Source organism: Hyla sarda, chromosome 5, assembly GCF_029499605.1.
Source record: "Hyla sarda isolate aHylSar1 chromosome 5, aHylSar1.hap1, whole genome shotgun sequence".
Lineage (NCBI taxonomy): Eukaryota > Metazoa > Chordata > Amphibia > Anura > Hylidae > Hyla > Hyla sarda.
Window position 1 is genome coordinate 208,261,423 of NC_079193.1, and position 22,088 is coordinate 208,283,510.

The 22,088-nt window shown below is 42.8% G+C and overlaps 1 protein-coding gene across 3 annotated transcripts in view; it reads right to left on the bottom strand.

The window, feature by feature from the left end:
* The window catches only part of BCL2 (BCL2 apoptosis regulator), a 213,599-nt gene extending 196,220 nt beyond the window's left edge, over nucleotides 1-17,379 (bottom strand). The window contains exons 1-2 of one of the 3 annotated variants that reach the window (XM_056521002.1): nucleotides 17,261-17,379; nucleotides 15,555-16,560 (exon numbers count right to left, since the gene is read on the bottom strand). In XM_056521002.1, coding sequence (XP_056376977.1) covers nucleotides 15,555-16,298 — 744 coding nt within the window. In that variant the 5' untranslated portion in view covers nucleotides 16,299-16,560; nucleotides 17,261-17,379. Of the gene's footprint in view, nucleotides 1-15,554; nucleotides 16,612-16,997 lie in introns of all 3 variants that reach the window. The other 2 variants (XM_056521001.1, XM_056520999.1) reach the window with 2 other exon arrangements.
* Nucleotides 17,380-22,088: the final 4,709 nt, after the last annotated feature.

Genomic DNA, 22,088 nt, shown 5'->3' on the forward strand with positions numbered 1-22,088 from the left:
TATCTGATAAGGAAAGAGAGTTATAACATGTAGTAATAATATGGAGCCTTTGGAGACCTTTTGGACTTTTTAGTAAATATTAGTAATATTTAATAAATTAAATATATTAGATTTTTTTAGAAAAATATTTCCTATAAAATAATAGTACTGGGGAATATTTTCATCTCCGTGTTGTGTCATTCCTGTTATTTCATTCATCCAGTTCTTAATTTAATCATACACTTTTCTGGAAGGAATTAATGGTATAGCGCAATTTAGTTCTAAGACAAAACGAGCTGACCAGTACTCTTTAGAGGGTTGTCCCATCCTTATATCCACATGGAATAACTTGTTATGGTGGCACTGCCCCTTTAATGGGGTTGATAAAGCGGCAGTGATGTCCTGCCATGGCCATTGATTTGCTGAGCTGCAGTATGACACATTGGGTCATGAAGAGGATCGCACCCGCAGACCGGAGCAGTACACGGAGACACTGCGGTAGCACTGAAGGGGAGTAGTGCTTTACTTTTTTATGTAACACACTATGGGGGAGATTTATCAATACCTGTGCAGCGCTAAAATTTCCCAGTGTTACCCATAGCAACCGATCAGATTGCTTCTTTCATTTTATAGAGGCCTTGTTATGAAAAAAGAAATCTGATAGTCTATGGGATTTTTACATTCTCCGTTTTAACCTGTTATAGCCCGCTATTAATAACGAATGTTATTTTGTGACGGAAGATAGTAACGGGAGAAATAGTGCATGCACTATTTCTTCCGTTCATTCTCCCGTCACAAAATAACATTTATTATTAATAATCGGCTATAACAGGTTAAAACGGATAATGTAAAAATCCCATAGACTATAATGGGATTTTCTAATGGCCGTATGGGATTTTGCCACTGCTGTTTAATGGCCAATTTTCACGGTTTTCATAACGGAACATCAAACGGAATTTTAAAACGGATGAATTTTATAGTGTGAAAGCAGCCAAACAAAAGATAGTCAATGGCTTTCTACAAGGTTAGAAAGACACTGCTAAACAGGTGCTCACAGTGAGCATGGAAATAAGCATTGAAAGGGGCAAATTTATCAAAATTGTTTCCCTTGGCAACCTGTCAACATATTCCTTGTTGTGTAATATAGGTCAAATGAATAATTGTTTCGCTTGGTCTTTGGTGGACATTCTACTCATTTCTGTATTTTAGTGAGTGATTTTCCTAGAATTTTATAAAGCCACTATTACCTAAAAAAAAAACAGCTAAACACCCATTTCATGAACACACTGACCTACCAAAAAGTGTATTTCTTAGTTGCTGACCTGGTCGAAACTTTCCCAGCTCTACAAAGTGGAAAGAATTAGGGATTAATGCATAGCAAAACCTTGGGATGACCTCAAAAGACCTTAAACTGCCCACAACCACTACACATAGTATTTTATGTATAAATAGCACATCTCATGCTGAGCCCCAGCTTTTAATCAAGTTATCTCACAGTCATTGTACAAAGCATACCAGGAATATATTCAACCATCCAGCAGACAGATCTACATATTCAGATTTCTGCACATGAATTTAGCTTCAGATCTGACCATCTGTTCAGTGTATCATGTACAACACTTCTAGGAAACCTACAAACCCTTGCAGTAATTGTTTTTATTTTATAATGTATTGCCACCATGTTATTATTTTGTAATGCAAACTACAAAGTATTTATTTTTTATTTAGATTATGTTAAGAAATGGGTTTCCAGCTTGCTCGTACATATTTGTATCAATTCTTCAGTTTCCTAGCTTATCTGCTCTTTAAGGAAATTTCCTGAAACTTAAAGGGGTAAATTACTTCTATTTAAAAATCTTAATCCTTCCATTACTTATCAGCTGCTGTGTGATCCACAGGAAGTTCTTTTCTTTTTGAATTTCTTTTCTGTCTGTCCGTTCTCTGCTGTCACCTCTGTCCATGTCAGGAACTGTCCAGAGTAGGAACAAATCCCCATAAAAACCTATCCTGCTCTGGACAATTCCTGACATGGATAGAGGTATCAGCAGAGAGCACTGTGGTCAGACGGAAAAGAAATTCAAAAAGAAAAGAACTTCCTCTGAAGCATACAGCAGCTGATAAGTACTGATAGGGTTAAGATTTTTTTAATAGAAGTAATTTACAAATCTGTTTAACTTTCTGGCACCAATTGATTAAAAAAAAATTGTTTTCCACTGGAGTACCCCTTTAATAATGATGACCTTTTAAAATAGGATAAGCCAATAATATTAGATAAGTGGGGCCCAACTCTTGGCATCCCTAAATGTCAGCTGAATTAGGATGTTGCAGAATTTAGATATGCCCTTGCGACATTATTAGCACAGCTTCATATATTGTTGAGGCTGTGCTGTGTACCACACATAGCTCAGTCCCATTCACTTAAAGTGTACCTGTCATTTGCAGATCATTTTTATATGATGTAGATAATAACATTATATTTATATTTGTAATATACATTGGTTAAAAAAAATTATTATTTTTAAGTGAAAAAAACATTGGCTTGTCCCTGCAGCTGTGTCTCTGTGAAAAGACAAAATGCAGGAAGTGTGGGTGGAAGGACAAGCAGGACTCTGTACACTGAGGACAAGCAGGGCTCTGTACACTGAGGACAAGCAGGGCTCTGTACACTGAGGACAAGCAGGGCTCTGTGCACTTAGGACAAGCAGGGCTCTGTGCACTGAGGACAAGCAGGGCTCTGTGCACTGAGGACACTGAGGACAAGCAGGGGCTCTGTACAATGAGGACAAGCAGGGCCCTGTGCACTGAGGACAAGCAGGGGCTCTGTACACTGAGGACAAGCAGGGCTCTGTACAATGAGGATAAGCAGGGCTCTGTACACTGAGGACAAGCAAGTCTCTGTGCACTGAGAACAAGCAGGGCTCTGTACACTGAGGACAAGCAGGGCTATGTACACTGAGGACAAGCAGGGCTCTGTACACTGAGGACAAGCAGGGCTCTGTACACTGAGGACAAGCAGGACTCTGTACACTGAGGATAAGCAGGGCTCTGTGCACTGAGGGTAAGCAGGGCTCTGTGCATTGAGGACAAGCAGGGCTCTGTGCACTGAGGACAAGCAGGGCTCTGTACAGTAAGAACAAGCAGGGGATCTGTATACTGGGAACAAACAGGGCTCTATGCACTGAGGACAAGCAGGGCTCTGTACACCTAGATCAAGCAGGGCTCTGTGCACTGAGAACAAGCAGGGCTCTGTACACTGAGGACAAGCAGGGCTCTGTACACCTAGGACAAGCAGGGCTCTGTGCACTGAGGGTAAGCAGGGCTCTGTGCAGTGAGGACAAGCAGGGATCTGTGCAGTAAGGACAAGCAGGGCTCTGTGTAGTGAGGACAAGCAGGTCTTTGTGCACTGAGGACAAGCAGGCTTCTGTACACTGAGGACAAGCAGGGCTCTGTACACCGAGGACAAGCAGGGCTCTGTACACTGAGGACAAGCAGGGCTCGGTGCAGTGAGGACAAGCAGGGCTCTGTGCACTGAGTACAAGCAGGGCTCTGTGCACTGAGGACAAGCATGGTTCTGTGCAGTGAGGACAAGCAGGTCTTTGTGCACTGAGGACAAGCAGGGTTCTGTACACTGAGGACAAGCAGGGCTCTGTACACTAAGGACAAACAGGGCTCTGTGCACTGAGGACAAGCATGGCTATGTGCACTGAGGACAAGCAGGGCTCTGTACACTGATGACCAGCAGGGCTCTGTACTCTGAGGACAAGCAGGGCTCTGTACACTGAGGACAAGCAGGGCTCATTACACTGAGGACAAGCAGGGCTCTGTCCACTGAGGACAAGCAGGGCTCATTACACTGAGGACAAGCAGGGCTCTGTCCACTGAGGACAAGCAGGGATCTGTGCACTGAGGACAAGCAAGGCTCTGAACACTGTTGACAAGCAGGGATCTGTGCACTGAGGGCAAGCAGGACTCTGTACACTGAGGACAAGCAGGTCTCTGTACGCTGAGGACAGGCAGGGATCTGTACACTGAGGACAAGCAGGGATCTGTACACTGAGGACAAGCAGGGATCTGTGCACTGAGGGCAAGCATGACTCTGTACACTGAGGACAAGCAGGGATCTGTATGCTGAGGACAAGCAGGGATCTGTACACTGAGGACAAGCAGGGATCTGTGCGCTGAGGACAAGCAGGGCTCTGTACACTGAGGACAAGCAGGGATCTGTACACTGAGGACAAGCAGGGCTCTGTGCACTGAGGACAAGCATGGCTCTGTGCACTGAGGACAAGCAGGGCTCTGTGCAGTAAGGACAAGCAGGGCTCTGTACACTGAGGACAAGCAGGGTTCTGTACACTGAGGACAAGCAGGGCTATGTACACTGAGGACAAACAGGGCACTGTACACTGAGGACAAGCAGGGTTCTGTACACTGAGGACAAGCAGGGCTCTGTACACTGAGGACAAGCAGGGCTCTGTGCACTGAGGACAAGCAGGGCTCTGTACACTGAGGACAAGCAGGGCTCTGTACACTGAGGACAAGCAGGGCTCTGTGCACTGAGGACAAGCAGGGCTCTGTACACTGAGGACAAGCAGGGATCTGTACACTGAGGACAAGCAGGGCTCTGTGCACTGAGGACAAGCAGGGCTCTGTGCAGTAAGGACAAGCAGGGCTCTGTGCAGTGAGGTTCTGTGATGCCCCTGGCTCACACATCAGGATGATTGACAAACCAGGAGCCTGCACAGAGCCTTACTTATCCCGCCCATACTTTCTGTATTTGGTCTCCTCATAGAGACACACAGGCAAGAGCCACAAGGACAGCATTTTTTTTAACCCAAAAATATACAAACTATTTAACCAATGTATATTAAAAAATACATATATTGTTATGATCTACATTATTTAAATGTTTTTGCATACGACAGGTACACTTTAAATTGTAAAATGCTACACAGCCCTTTCATACAGCTGATCGGTAGTAGTGCAGCAACAGTACCTCACCAAGTCTGATGTCCCATCAATTATGGCTCAGAAATGTGGGTATCTTCAATTCATTAAAATGGAGAGTAACTACATGCACAGCTATCTCTCTGCAAGGTACGGTATAGCATGCATCCAGTTCTTGGCATTAGAGGAGGTACTAGTTGTCAGTGTGACCTCTGCTGCAGACATCTATGCTGTACCAAAATAATATACCATAAGTGTATATGGATAAACATCTCTGTGATCAGCACAATTTACGGACCATTTCATATTAGAATCGTATTGCAAGTAGATTTAGCAATGTATGTAAATCATATTATAGGGGTATTCCGGGCAAAAACATTTTATCCCCTATCCAAAGGATAAGGGATAAGATGTCTGATCGTGGGGGGCCCGCCGCTGGGACCCCTGCGATCTCCCTACAGCACCCACATTCTATGAGGGAGCTGCGCCTCCAGTTTCGGAAACCTCCAGGTTTCCAGGACTGGGGACGTGATGTCATGCCACACCCCCTCCATTGGCCGTCCCGCCCCCTCCCATAGATATGAATGGAGGGGGCGTGGCGTGTTGTCACGTCCCCAGTCCCTGAAACACGGGGGTTTCCGAAACTAGAGACGCAACTCCTGCATAGAATGCGGGTGCTACAGGGAGATCGCGGAGGTCCCAACGGCGGGCCCCCTGCGATCAAACATCTTATGCCCTATCCTTTGGATAGGGGACAAAATGTTTTTGCCCGGAATACCCCTTTAAGTAATTTAGTAATGTTTTCACATGTTAATGTTTCAAAAGGTATAGCATCACCAAAAAAATAACATCAATTTAAAGTTTCTTATATATTGCAGATCTCTAGATATCGCTACTGTGCACATTGTACTTGTTATCAGGCAGTAATCATCAGTATATTATGGAAATGTGGCTTTTTGGTGCTGTGAATTTTATAGAAAGGCTTATAAAAAAAAAAAAAACACTAGGGGCCCCAATACCATCAAGAACATAATCCTGTCCAGCAGCATTATTTTTGTCCCAGCTGAAGCACAGGCTGGGACAAAGTCCAGAACGTGAGGGTGGGACTAGCACTCCTCTGTGCTCACTCCTGTCCTATCAGACTGCAGCATGAAAACAAAGAGAAGGGGGTTACAGAGCAGCCTGCAATGATTGGATGAAGAGACCCAGAACAGCAGACTCAGGGAGATAGCGAATGCATGGTGAGTGAGGGTGGACCCAGTGCTTGCCTTGCACACACCCCTTCCTGATAAGTGGATTTTAGAATGAGTGAGCAGCAGAACGGAGTGATTTGTAAGCCAAATACAGAAGCTAGACACACATAAAAGACATGTAAAACATATTCATGATGATGCATAGTGAGTAACATATATAAGCATTATGTTTTATACGATATGACAGGTACACTTTAAGGATCGCACCTCTCAGCCAACACAATTGTTACATTTCATGGGTTATTTTTATTGTTTTGCTTTTAAAAAGTAGCTGTTTTTAGCTTTCCTAACACAGGAATATCAGTCTAAACAACTCACCGTTATCTAGTACTGCAGCTTTTGTATGCAAAGGATGTGATGCCATAGAAGAATATTTTGCTGTCCTATTTTGTCTCTTTGTGTTAAACAGTTAGATTGTTATGGCTAAATCCACCTAACAGGACCGCCATCTTTGCGTGTCTGACAGCCAAGAGATTATAGCTCATCATCTGATCTTGGGAAATAATTGGGGTCAGCCCTCTCTTTGTAATTTCCCAAATAGTTTTCATCAAGTGTTTAGACTACAAAGCGTAAAAATAAATAAATCAATAATAAAAAAAGATACACAGTACTAAAAAGACAGAAGCGATGCTGAATAACCAAAGCTATAAAACCTAGCGAAAAGCACCGTTTCTAGGGACACCCCAAAGAGCGTGCCGTCCCATCAATGTGCAGATGACAGATTAGCTAATGAAGGTGTATGACGGTTTGGCCTGAAGGGAAAGAAAAAACACAACAATAACCAATTCCACCTGTCATAGATGAGAGATGCCAGGAAAACGTGTGATCTGCGTGATGGCTGAATGTTCCCTGTTTATTGAGCCTACATGTATTTATCTGTGGACGTTCTGTGTGTGCCAACTCTCCGCAATACACTGTTTATTATCATTTCTTGGTTTTAATGGCTATTTCTGGAAAAAGAAGACGAAGAAGAAGATAAAATAGCTTTATTTATGACCCATGAGAAAAATAACGTGTATACCAGGACTTTCTAAACCTATCCTCCGCCTGTGGATGTCACTATTGATGAGATGTCTCAATGAGTGCTTAACCCCTTTAAGACTAGAATATTTGGGGGTTTTATTTGAAGTTTTTAGTTTTTTATATTGTTGCATTCTAAGAGCCATAGCGTTATTTCATCTGTCAATGTAGGCTGGTGTTTCCCAACCAGTGTGCCTTCAGCTGTTGCACAACTACAACTCCCAGCATGCCCGGACAGCCAAAGGCTGTCCGGGCATGCTGGGAGTTGTAGTTTTGCAACAGCTGGAGGTACACTGGTTGGGAAACACTGATGTAGGCATTTGAGCACTTTATTTTCCTAAAGGGGTTATCCAGGAATAGAAAAATACAGCTAATTTCTTTCAAAAACAGCTCCATGTCTGTCTCCAGGTTGGGTGTGGTTTTACAACTTGGCTCCATTCACTTCAATGGAACTGAGCTGCAGAACCACACCCAACCTGGAGACAGACGGGGAGCGTTTTTTTTTTTTTTTTTTTTAAGAAAGTAGCTCTGTTTTTCTCTTCCTGGATAACCCCTTTAAGTTTTCTTTTTTAAGCCAAAGGCTGTCTGGGCATGCTGGCAGTTGTAGTTTTGCAACAGCTGGAGGTACACTGGTTGGGAAACACTGATGTAGGCATTTGAGCACTTTATTTTCCTAAAGGGGTTATCCAGGAATAGAAAAATACAGCTAATTTCTTTCTAAAACAGCTCCATGTCTGTCTCCAGGTTGAGTGTGGTTTTACAACTTGGCTCCATTCACTTCAATGGAACTGAGCTGCAGAACCACACCCAACCTGGAGACAGACGGAGAGCGTTTTTTTTTTTTAAAGAAAGTAGCTCTGTTTTTCTCTTCCTGGATAACCCCTTTAAGTTTTCTTTTTCAAGCCAAAGGCTGTCCGGGCATGCTGGGAGTTGTAGTTTTGCAACAGCTGGAGGCACACTGGTTGGGAAACACTGATGTAGGCATTTGAGCACTTTATTTTCTTAAAGGGGTTATCCAGGAATAGAAAAATACAGCTAATTTCTTTCAAAAACAGCTCCATGTCTGTCTCCAGGTTGGGTGTGGTTTTACAACTTGGCTCCATTCACTTCAATGGAACTGAGCTGCAGAACCACACCCAACCTGGAGACAGACAGAGAGGGTTTTTTTGTTTTTTTTTTAAAGAAAGTAGCTCTGTTTTTCTCTTCCTGGATAACCCCTTTAAGTTTTCTTTTTCAATGGCATCATTTTGGGATACATATTGATTAACCTTTCTTAAAGGAATACTGTAGTGGAATATATCTTATCCTCTATCCAAAGGATAGGGGATAGGTTATAAATCACGGGGGATCTGACCACTGGGGCCCCCCACGATCTCCTGTATGTGGCCACGGCAGTCTGCAGGAGATCGCGGGGGTCCGCCCCCTTCGTATAGGGGATAAGTTATATTCCACTACAGTACTCCTTTAAACTATTTTTTGGAGGGAAGGGGGGGGGCAGAAAAATTTATAATGTAATGATAGTTTTTTGCATTGCAAATGTATGCATTTACTGTGTTACCCTTTCATTTACATCTATGCCAAATACTTCTACTGATTTTGGTCACATCACCTCCCAGTAAAAAAAAGGAATAAAAAGTGATTAAAGTCATATATGCGCAAAAGTACTGATAAAAATACTAATAATGATACTGATACTGGTAAAAACTAAAGATCACGGTGCAAAATATGATAAAAAATTATAGGGGTCAGAAAGCAACTATGAACATACTTATTGGCCCTCATTTACTATTGCAAACCCGACATGTTTTGTCGGGTTATGCGCCAGATTCTGTCGCATTGTGCCATATTCTGTATCATTGCGGCAAAAATTCTGTCTGCTCCAGATTTTGCACCAGAATTGAAAAAAAAAAACAGAAGGGGGCGTGGTCTTCAAAAAGGGGCGTGTTCCTGACATTTTCACAAAAACCCAACATATTTACTAAGGTTTCCACATAAAATGTGGTGGATTTCAGCTGAGGAAAACCCTACAGATCAGAACATGTGTAAAAAAAAGCAAAATGTAGGGAAAGTAGAAAATGTAGGGAAACCTTAGTAAATACCGTGAAAAATAAATTGTAGGGAATTAAACTCACAAAGAAACCTACACAACACTCTTAGTACGGTAAATAAGGGCCATAGTGTTTAAAACTAGACCCCCCACAAATAATATCTTTTTGGTTGCACCCTAAGTGGAAAAAGAAATAAAAGGGAAAAAGGAAAAAAAAAAATACAAAAATGGATATTGGTTGTGTCCTCAAGGCCAAAATGGCTGTGTCCTCAAGGGGTTAACATATAGATAGATATCTAATAAATGTTTTTAGCATTTAAACTTTATAAACTTGGCTAAATGAAAGATACAGTAAATGTAAAAGCGTTCATACGTGCAATGTTACAGCACCTTTATTGCCTCCTTTTGTATAGATTACAAAAAATGATGATTAGCACAAAAGTGAATTTTTTTTTTTACTTTGTTATGCCATTAAACTGGTGTAAACTGAACAGCAAAAAATCCACACTTTGTAATTTTCCAAGATAAGACCATGTTCATGAACCCTAAAAACATGGACGGATTTAATTTAGAGACTTTTATTTTTTTGGGCAATTTTTCCAGCTTGTTTTGCCTAAATATCCACCACTGGACTAGCTGACTAGCTGTAAGGCTACGTTCACACAATGGAATTTCCACGTGGAATTCCGCAGAGAGTCTTATTGATTTAAATGGGACTCTGCTGTGCTGCTGTTCACATGGCAGAATTTCCACATCAGACACATCTGGTGCTGAAATTCTAATTCTGATGTCCGCAGAAAGAATAGAAATGTCTATAATTTCTGGGAACTCCACACAGAAATGTATTGCCATCTATGAGACGGCGCATATCTGAGTGGTCCTAGCACCGGCATGTTCAGCCCGCACTCCGCTGAGACATTCCCCCGTGTGAACATAGCCTAACAGAGACTCATATAAATGTTTAATGATACGTAGTTCAGATTCAATCTGGCGATCGCATAACTTTGACTATTCACCACTACAGCACGACCTTCTTGCTTAGATGGTATTATTAGATTTCGGAGAAGTATTTCTGATCAGTGAATTGACTGGTTAATAAGATTTATTGCAGCACAGCTTGTCCTTATTAACATCCCACTGATCTGACTAGAATAGGAAAGCAACATTTCAGGCTTGTTCTAATGCACATTATTGGAAAGAGGAGGAAGCAATTCGGCAATTGTCTACAATATTTTGACGTTCAGAAAGGCAAGCTGTTCCCTTGTGGGAGAAGGGGATCAATGAGAGGGTTTTCTTTGCTAACAGGATAAATATCTGTAATGAGAAAAGGACATAGCATTTATTGTGGCCTATAGCTCTGAAAAAAAGACCAGTAAGTAGAAAAGGGACCTAAAACAAACTGGTAAAGACAGTTTTCCATTGCAATGATCCCTGATACTGCTGGATCTCTATATTCCTAATGGCAAGTATTTGTATTCTGCCTCTAAGCCCCAAGTGGAGGAAGACCACTAGTCCGAAAAGCTGGAGAGCCTATTATCAAGGGGGATTCTTTATAGTATTGGGAGAAAGTAACTGTCTAGTATAGGGGTTGTTGTCTCTCTGCCAGTGTATTTCTTTAAAGGGGTAGTCCGGTAAAAAAAAAAAAAAATTTCATATCAACTGGCTCCAGAAAGTTAAACAGATTTGTTAATTACTTCTATTAAAAAAGCTTAATCCTACCAGTACTTATCAGCTGCTGAAGTTGAGTTGTTCTTTTCTGTCTGACACCTCTGTCTGTCTCAGGAACTGTCCAGAGCAGAAAAGGTTTGCTATGGGGATTTGTCCCTACCCTGGACAGTTCCTGAGACAGACAGAGGTGTCAGCAGATAGCACTGTTGTCAGACAGAAAATAACAACTCACCTTCAGCAGCTGATAAGTACTGGTAGGATTAAGATTTTTTAATAGAAGTAATTTAAAATATGTTTAACTTTCTGGAGCCAGTTGATATGAAAAAAATAGTTTTTCACTGGAATACCCCTTTAAATATATTAAGATTTCCATCATCAGTAGTGAGATACTACTCAAAGATGGACAACATATCATGAGCTAGGTATACCAGGAGCCAACCTGATTTATTAGTGGCCACCAATTCATGTAGAAGCATCATAGACGTGAATAGAAAGCTACCCAAAAAAGTATGCACCTACTAAAATTGCCATGTGGTTTAGTGGTCTGTTTCCTGGGATTGGATATTATCTAGTCAAATATATTTCTATAGAATGTATGTATCTGTATGAAGAAGCTAATATATACATTTTGAAAAAGGAATACGACCACTGGTAAAAGTCTCGAGAGATAGGTGTAGATTGGGAACCTCCACCTATAACACAGTGGGTAAGAGGTAGTTTACAGCCAAGCTCCACCACATCAACAACAGATGATCTTTATCAGATGGATTATCAGACAAAACTAACTCTTAAAGGGATACTCCACTGCCTCACGAATGCTGACTGAAGGTGCCGAGGCTCGTGATGTCACACCACGCCCCCTCAATGCAAGTCTACGGGAGGGGGCATGACGGCAGTCATGCCCCCTCCCATAGACTTGTAGTGAGGGGGCGTAACATGTATGAGGGGGCGTGACAAAATGTTCTGAATGCTGAGGCAGTGGAGTACCCCTTTAAGAAACGTAACATTTCAGCATCAGACTACTACACATCTACATTCTTCACCAAGCTGAAAAACATTACCAGTCATACATCATAGATATGTGGCTTTTAGCAATAAAAAAAAAAAAATCAATACGCCATGAAACAAAATAAAAGCTGCCACATCCAGGTGGAGACCTATGCCAAAACAAGACAGCTTTGTATTGGTGGCATTTTTTGACATCTCTATTAACTTTAATGGGTCTGCAACACATCCACTGGAGAATCCTCTGCAGATTATGTACATGTGGATGTACCCTTATACTTACACAAAGAAAATCTAAATGGAACCTGTCACTAGTGTCATACAGCACAAACTATGGGCAGCACGACACGCTGATAGGCTACTCTATCACAGTGATCTATGATTAAATCTGAATGGCTGTGCTGTTTAAAGGGGTACTCCGGTGGGAAAAATAATTCTTATCAACTGGTGCCAGAAAGTTATACAGATGTGTAAATGACTTCTATTTAAAATTCTTAATCCTTCCAGTACTTGTCAGCTGCTGTACATTACAGAGGAAGTTCTTTTATTTTTGAATTTCTTTTCTGTCTGACCACAGTGCTCTCTTCTGACACCTCAGTCCGTATCAGGAAGTGTCCAGAGTAGGAGCAAACTCCCATAGCAAACCTCCTCTGCAATGGACAGTTCCTGATACGGACAGAGGTGTCAGCAGAGAGCACTGTGGACAGACTGAAAAGAAATTCAAAAATAAAAGAACTTTCTATATAGTATACAGCAGCTGATAAGTACTGGAAGGATTAAGATTTTTAAATAGAAGTAATATACAAATCTGTTAAACTTTCTGGAACCAGTAGATTGTAAAATATTTATTGTCCATCGGAGTACCCCTTTAAGAATAACATGGTTCTAAGTAATCCGGGCAGTCTACCGGCCCTGAGTGACACGACTCTCCCTATTTTTTTTTTATAGGAAGAGACCTCCAGGCTCCACGCTCCCATGTTCAGGATGCCGCTGCTGCTGGCCCTTATCCCCTATCCTTTTGATAGGGGATAAGATGTTTTGCATCGGAGTACCTCTTTAAAAAAGCTGATTGATTTTTCTACATTAACTCTACAGCGTTGTAGCAAGATGATTTCAGGGCTATCACTGCTTTTATTGTGCCCCTGAGAGTCCCCTCCATGGTATTCAAGTATTTCTCATTCTCTCAAATTCAGGAGTGTGTGTGTGGGGGGGAGGGGGACCAGAGTTCAGCTATATGCCAGCAGTAATTAAACCAAGATTTCTATTCTGTTACTTCTCTGGCCAATCACAGGACAGCATCCACCCATCTTTGCTATGCCATGACATAGTGCTGGAGAAAGTGCACTGGACATAACAGGCTGGCACTGTACTGGGAGATGATTTACTCACTGATTTTGCAAGATGCTAGGTGAGCCAAAAGGGAAACAGCAACCACACCACAGCAAACAGAGGTTATGCTGATAAGGACAATGACAAGCTTCCATGGGCATTCTCATTAAAAAATTTTTTTTGCTATTGCACTCCTTATGGTAAATAAAAAAAATCTTACTAATGTGCTTTGTTTAAAAAAATGAATTTTTTTATGTTTTATTTTTATTTTTTTTTAAAAAGCTGCCACTAGGTGTTTCCCTACTTGTCTAGAGCACTTTTCCTCCATCTCTTGCACAGACTTTGGACTCCTGCTGGCCTGGCAGAAGTCCAAAATCAGGAAATGCTGTCTGGAGTGCTGAGGGGTGTGTGTGCAGACTTATCCAACCAAGCATAGTTCTATCACACACTAAACTGCTGTGGGCAAAGTAAAGGAGAAAGTTCTCCCCTGTATGGCTTCAGATGATGTCACACCTGCTGGGGTACGCCCCTTCTCAGTCTGTGAATCTGACTGAGACTGAGCAGAAAATACAGTGCAATATCAAGTTAGAAAACTAAAAAAAGAATAAAAATAAAGGCAGGGGGTGGTTTATAATGATGGGGGAATGAACTGTGAGGATTATAAAATTTAAGAAGATCATGATAGGTACTCTTTAAGAGAGGGAGAGGGGATTTTATTCAGGAGGCAGCACTGTGTAGATGGTAAGAACACTAGTATTTTCTGAAGGGATAGTTAAACTTTATGGTGGTCAAAGATAAGAAGGGGGTCTTAATTTACCCTTCAGGCACTGTGCAGACCCTCAGGAGCACAACATGGACCTCCCTGGGGAGCAGATGGGCTCATGATGCATGCACACAAGGCATGCTTCTCCTGTGCATAACACTGTCTATCTATGTATCTATCTATCCATTTCTTTTGCTTTGCCCTGGTCCCTCTAATGCTAGAACTAGAATTCCCTTAATAAATAGCAGTGGGCAGCAGTTAGCAGGGAAGTTAGAAACATAGTGGCCACAACCTCCTGGAGTATTAAGTCATTTTTGTTTAATGAAGAGATTTTATAAATATGTAAGAAATCACATGGCCTACTACTGGAGTGAAACTAGAGAGAGCATTCAAACTAGACAGTATAAGAATGTGCCACATTTATTGCAGTGGCTCAAAATGTCCTACATTTGGTAAAAAATCTTTGGCATTGTCTAACTTTTTCTGCCAACTTAATTCTGGCTTAAAATCTATACCTAAATTTCTAATACATGCATCCTTCGAATAAAGGCATGCCTTTCCCTTTAAGCCACACCCCTACACAAATAGCAGAGAGTGCATAATACATGTAATAAATATGTTTTATGTCAAAATGCCCCATATTGATATTAAAAACACAAATTAATAAATATTTGCCCCAATGTTATTTGTCAGTTTTTTTGTTTTGTTTTTAATAAAATGCAAAAAATAAATAAATATTGCAATAGTGAAATGTAAAAATCAAAACAAATAATTCTCAGTTTGTTCCCTTTTTCTTCACTTTTGTTGTATTCATTGAGGGGAGGGGAAGGGCCAAGGGATTTTTCTCAATAGTAGCATTCAGGCATGTTCCTAGGTTTGTCTACAGTACTTGAAAAATACTTGACAAAAATATGTGTATTACCAAAAAAAAAAAAAAAAGGAGTAATGTGTGTGTAGTCTAAACAAAAAAAGTTGATTTGGCCAATTTTAATATTAAGTTGCACTTTTTTTGTGACAAAATACCGTGAAAGAGCCATGAGGTAGCAGAAACGTTTGTAGCATGCCAAACATTACATAAAAGCATAGTGAGGTCTGCATCCTTAATACATTTGGCACACTCTGCTTCAGCATCTCTGTCGTTCTTACCACTCTGTCCATCACTGCGATGGCAATATACTTTACAAATCATTATACCCATCTACAACGCATATATTGTTCACTCTGCATTAACCTGTATGGTCAAAGATGCAAACTACAGAGCTGCTGTATTTTAGGGTTAAAAAAAACTATGTACTTACGGGTGTTGTATATGAACACCTAACATAAGGTGCCGCGTTCACGAGAGGAAAATACTTGTAGCACCACTCATACTAAAACTCCCCAGTAAGATGAATTAAAAACAGCTATAAAATCTGTGCTTCTTCTAGCCATCCTGGAGAATATTTTTCCAAATCCTATTTTTATTTAGCATAATATTTATTCAAGCAATATAAACAGTAAAAATATACTATGCACACCGTAGAGACAAACAAAAAGTGTAACATACCCATCCTCCCTGTTCTTGGATCCAGTTCTGTAGATGTCTATTCAGGTATTCGGTCATCCATCCGGCAATGGAATCCACCAAAGGTGACATCTCACGATTCACACTCTCTACACACATTACTCCTCCAAACTCAAAGAAAGCCACAATTCTGCCCCAATTCACCCCATCATGAAACAGCTCCTCCACCACCGCAGCAAAGCGCAGACGAACTGTGGATGGGGTCAGGTGGAGGAGCCCTGAGATATGTCTGAAGTCTTGTTGGTACAAATTGGAGAACTCATCTCCTGCACGACTCAGTGTCTGGAATAAGGCAGGGGGGACAGGTTGTAAAGGGGCATCTTCAGCATTATCTTCATCAAGTGGTTGACCGGCATCTTCATCAACATTTCCTTCTCTCTGGGCAACATCCAAATCTGCCTGGGGTGAAGGGATGGGGGATGCAGCAGATGTAGATCTTCTGGGAGCAGCAGGTGCATTGTCTAGAAGTGGTACTGGAAAATGACTTGGAGATTCATTATCCGAAGAGGAAGCAGCAGGCAAATCTGAAGCAAGATGTTGTCCACCTGGTACAGCAGGCACCTCTTCATTATTAGTAAAATTATTGTTAGCAGCAGAAGTAGCTGGGAGGCCAGAAGATATCTGTCTCCCTTCTTCCCATTCATAGCCCCTCTGTGACAGCTTATAATGGATGTATTTTACTACGATCTCCCGATGGTCATAGCCTTCTCTTCTACGATGAGCCATTTTACCCAATGATGGAAACCAGCGGTTAAAAGGAAATCTTAGTAGAAAAATATAATAAGATTATAATCCTACCCAGGTCTCAGAAACCGTCTGCAAGTGTTAGACTTTAGTTGTGAGTGCTGGGTCTCGGAGATGCTCTTTCATTCTTCAAGCTCTGGATCCTCCCTCCTCTTCCTTCCAGTGGAGCTCTGTACATTTACTGTAATTTCCCTCCTATAGGTGTTTTCATTGTCAGATTACAGGGGACATTCCCTTCTTCACGCTGCAATACAGATACATGTGGGTTTCCCGTGTGTAATACAAAACTTTGCAACTATTAAAAAAAAGAATAGAATGAGTAGAGATGTAGTAGAACTCCCTACACTCCCCCTTACATACGCATAGATCTAAATGCCAAAGGTATCGAAATTGGCAATGTAAGAGCAGAGCAGGATATCCCAGCCGCTAGACGTAATGTAGAAGCAAGACCCCTTATGACATCTGTTGGCTATATATCTCTGACACTTTGATGAAAAATGCCTTTGCACTGTTTATAAACGTCACATTACATTTATAAAAATTTCCAAAAATGATCACCTCCAGGGATGCGTTACTGCTCCGTTATCATGTATATATGTACATACAGATACATACATGACCCTGGATAGGATAACAGCCCTGTACATCGAGCACCCACAGTGAATTATGTAATATACTCACTGGCTTCCCCAAATAAGGCTGTGATGATGTCGGAGTTCCCCGTTCATTTGAATCCATGTAACAACTTCCAGGGACCTTGAGGCTCCATCCACTCACATCCTCAGGGGCAGCTAAACGCATCAGTGAATGTCACATAAGCATCACTATGGAGGCCACCCACACAAGGCTGCACCAAGTGCACTACTACTGCTAGTGGAATCCCCGCACACATAGGCTGCAGCAGCTAGAACCTCTGCTTGGTATCCACTGCAGGATGCACTCACTCAGTCTGCTGTGTGTCATTCAGTCTGTGTTGTGCTTCCTGCCGTCATGTTGACTCCCAGAATGTTGCTGGAGGCGGGACGCAGCTCTCTGTATTCTGTGCAGTATGTGAGGAGCTAGCTGGGCGGACTGGATGTGATTTCCTTCTGTGTCATGTGCATGCTGTCAATGACTGCCCTCTAGTGCACAAAGGGGGGGAAGTTATTGTGGGTCTAAATCAAGTTATTATTATAATGTTTTTTTAACCAAGTTATTTTAACCCCTTTGCCAGTATGTATGTCGTGTGTACTTCATATACACACACACACACATATATATATATATATATATATATATATATATATATATATATATATATAGTATTACAAGATACTGCAACATTTTTTTTATTTGCATCTATATATATATATATATATATATATATATATATATATATATATATATATAGTAAATTTGAGTAGCCGTATTAGTCCAGTGATGCAGATGCAAATCATAAAATGTTGCAGTATCTTGTAATACCTTTTTTATTGGACTAACAGCATTTTGTAGAGAAGCTTTCGGGATTCCTCCCTTTATCAAGTCCAAAGCAAATCTAAGCTCAGGTTACATCTCACAAATATGCAGGGGTTAACCCCTCGAGGGGTCTGACCGCTGGGCCCCGGCAGCCCGCGGGAAGGGGGGCGTGTCGACCACTGCACGAAGCGGCAGCTGACATGCCCCCTCAATACAACTCTATGGCAAAGCCGGAGTGCTGCCTTCGGCCATCTCCGACTCTGCCATAGTGCTGTACTGAGGGGGCATGTCGGCCGCCGCTTCATACCATGGTCAACACGCGCTCTCTGGCCAGCGAGCCGGGGCCCTGTACAGGAGATTTCGGGGGCCCCAGTAGTCGCACCCCTCGTGATCTGAAACTTATCCCCTTAGGAAAGGGGATACGTTTTTCAAGACTGGACTACTCCTTTAATGGTACCAGTTTTGTTTCAATGTGACTTTTTGATCTTTTTTTTTAATTTTTATTAAATAAGGGAGTTGCAGTTAGTTACTAACTAGAACTCCCAGCATGCCCGGGTACAGCCTGTGGCCCAGCAGCTGCCCCGAACAAAAACTACAACTCCCAGTATGTTGGACTATATAGTAGTTAATAGTATAGGTCAGAGTTTCCCAACCAGGGGTGCCTCCAGCTGTTGCAAAAGTACAACTCCCAGCATGTTGGACTATATAGTAGTATATAGTATAGGACAGTGTTTTTTCTAAACAGAGGTGCTCCAGCTGTTGCAAAACTACAACTCCCAGCATGCCTGGACTGCCGTTGGCTGATCGGGCATGCTGGGAGTTGTAGTTTTGCAACAGCTGGAGGCAATCTGGTTGGGAAACACTGGTACAGGTTATGGTGCAACATTCTGGGAGTTGGAGGATTGGTTGGATAAATACCGACCATTGCATTGCCGGTATTTTTAATATAAAAATACCGACAGGGTGGCCAAAATACCGGTAAAATACTAGCCACGTAGCAACCCTACTACAAAAGCATAAACGCAATAGGCTTCATATAGAGCACATTTAGCAAAAGGGCTAAAGTTAAAAAGTCACAAAAGTGTTGCACAAATTGCTGGTTTGTACATAAAAAGAGTAAATACAGTGATAAGTGTAAGGGTCACGGCAGGTGGTGGATCCCCTGGGCCTGCGTGGATGATGACGTGAGCTGTGCCAGGGAGTGGAGTCTAAGGTGCTGCTGGTTTTCACCAGAGCCCTCCGCAAAGCGGAATGGTCTTGCTGTGGCAGGCGGCACCCAGGTCGCTACCCCTGGCACGACTCGTCCACACAGGTTGCTGGGATGAAGCGTAGTACAGAAAGATAAAGACAAGACGTGGTCAGGATAGCTGAAGGTAAGGGCAGGCAGCACAGTAGCAGGGTCAGGTCACGGAACAAGGATCACGAACACGGATAAACAGGAACACAAGAACACAGAATGCTTTCATTACGGCACTAGGGCAACAAAGATCTGGCACAAGGCAGGGGGAGATGCACACACTTATAGGGAAAGAACAGGTGTAGACACTAATATGGGCGTACTGGTCCTTTAAATGTAAGAGCTCAGGCGCGCGCACCCTAGGAGGTTGGGGCACGTGCACCAAGACTGAGAACATGGAAGACCAGGGAGGTGAGTGATGGGCTGGAATGCACATGCGGGCATGTCCTGCAATGCGAATCCCAGCCCCGCCGGCAGCGGGGACATGAGAGGAGAGCGCTCATAGCCAGCGTGTCTGGACGGAGTGCTGAAGTTACAGTACCCCCCCCCCTTTTGGTCTCCCCCTCTTCTTGGAATTTAGAAGGTTCCGGAGTACAGGAAGGTGGCAGGTCGGTAAAAAAGTTCTTTGCATTATGAGACCAAGGGGTTTCTGGAATGGTCAAAGGCTGTAAGAGTCCTGCAGGTTTCTGTAGAAGAGTTTTGTCCTGGGCACAGGTAATGCAGGAACGAACAAAATCTGTGACATCGCATTCAAGGTGCGGCCACCAGTAATGCCGGGACATAAGTTGAATAGTCTTCTGTTTTTCAGGGTGAACAGGCAGCAAAGAAGAATGTCCCCAATTCAAGACTTTATGTCTCAGTTTAGCAGGTACAAAAGATTTTCCAGGTGGAACTTGCTGAAGATAGGCAGGAGCTAAAGGAATCAATCGCTCAGGAGGAATATGATGCCTTGGCGTGGAGTCCAAACCTGCGACATGGGAGGACCTGGAAAGAGGGTCGGCTCTGAAGTTTTTGTTAGCAGGCCTAGGAGGAGACGAAGAAAGAGTTTTAGACTGGATTGGCACAAGACAATGAATTTGGCAAAACTGTCCCCAACATGTGATTTCACCAGATTTCCAGTCTAGTTGAGCAGAATGATGTTGAAGCCACGGAAGACCAAGAAGAAGCTCCTTAGTACAATGTGGTAGCACATAGAACTCAAATATCCTACTTGCAGGATGAGAGGTTCAGTGCGGTATAGTACCTTACAGTTCAGATTTTGTCCATTAACAGAGGAAATGTGCAAGGGCTTGGCAAGAAGAGTCACTGGAAGACGAAGTTTCTGGAACAGGGAGGCACCAAGGAAGTCACCAGCGGAAACAGAGTCCAAAAATGCAGAAGCATTGAAAGACGTCTTGTCAGCAGAAAAGACCTGAACTGGGATGGTCAAACGAGGAGAGGTAATATTCACATCTAGGAACGCCACACTTACTTGTCCAAGATGCTAGCGTTCTCCCAGACGCGGAGGGGGTATAGAACAGTCTTTGAGAAAGTGCTCCGGACTGGCACAATATAGGCACAAATTCTCATTGCGTCGACGGGATCTTTCCTGATGCCTTGGGCAAAAGCGATCCACCTGCATAGCCTCTTCAGCAGGAGCAAAGAGGATGGAAGAGGTGGAGGTTGAAACACAGGAGCCAATCAGGGTAATCGCCATGTTCGGGCCGGTTCTCTTTCCAAATTAAGTTTTTCCTGCCTCTCTGCAAAACGCACATCGATACGGGTGGTTAAATGGATAAGTTCACTCAGGTTAGTCGGAGGATCTCGAGCAGAGAGAGCATCCTTGATTCTACTGGAGAGTTCATTTTTAAAGGTGGCACACAAGGCTTCATCGTTCCAAGCCAGTTCAGAAGCTAGTGTGCGGAATTGAACAGCGTAGTCGCCCACAAAGGAGTTACCTTGACAAAGAGTCAGAAGAGTCGTCTCAGCAGAGGAGGCTCACACGGGTTCTTCAAATACTAATTCTGCAAGGAAGGCCAGCAGGTTCAGGCACACCAGATGATTATGATCCCAGAGAGGAGTAGCCCAGGCTAAAGCTTTTCCAGACAGTAGACTGACCACAAACACCACTTTAGCACGCTCCATCGGGAACTGATTCGCCATGAGTTCTAGATGCATAGAACACTGTGTCACAAAGCCTCTACACAGCTTGGCATCTCCGTCAAACTTTGTGGGCAAGGATAAGCAGAGCTTGGACCTGGAAGAAACAGCTGACACAGGAGACTCAGGCACAGGTTGCTGCTGCTGCTGTTGCTGTTGTTGCTGCTGAGCGGCAAGTAGCTGTTGCACTATAGCAGAAAGTGGATTCCGTTGTTGCGCTTAATGAGCTAACTGCTGCGACTGTTGAGCCACGAAGGTGGAGAGATCCAAAACATCTGGCAGAGGCACCCCAGTGGGATCCATGGCCGGATCTTACTGTAAGGGTCACGGCAGTTGGTGGATCCCCTGGGCCTGTGTGGATGATGAAGTGAGCCGTGCCAGGGAGCGGAGTCTAAGGTGCTGCTGGTTTTCACCAGAGCCCGCCGCAAAGCTGGAGGGTTTTGCTGCGACAGGCGGCACCCAGGTCACTACCCCTGGCACGACTCGTCCACACAGGTTGCTGGGATGAAGCGTAGTTCAGAAGGATAAAGACAAGACGTGGTCAGGATAGCTGAAGGTCAGGGCAGGTGGCACAGTAGCAGGGTCAGGTCATGGAACAAGGATCAGGTGCATGGATAAACAGGAACACAGAATGCTTTCACTAGGGCACTAGGGCAACAAAGATCTGGCACAAGGCAGGGGGCGGTGCACACACTTATAGGGAAGGAAAAGGTGTAGACACTAATTAGGGTGTACTGGTCCTTTAACCCCTTAATGACGCAGGGTATTTTCCATTTTTGCATTTACATTTTTTCCTCATCACCTTCTAATAATCATAATGCTTTCAATTTTGCACCAACAAATCCATATTATGGCTTATTTTTTGCACCACCAATTCTACTTTGTTAGTCATTTTACCCAAAAATCCATGGCGAAAAGGAAAAAAATAATCATTGTGCAAC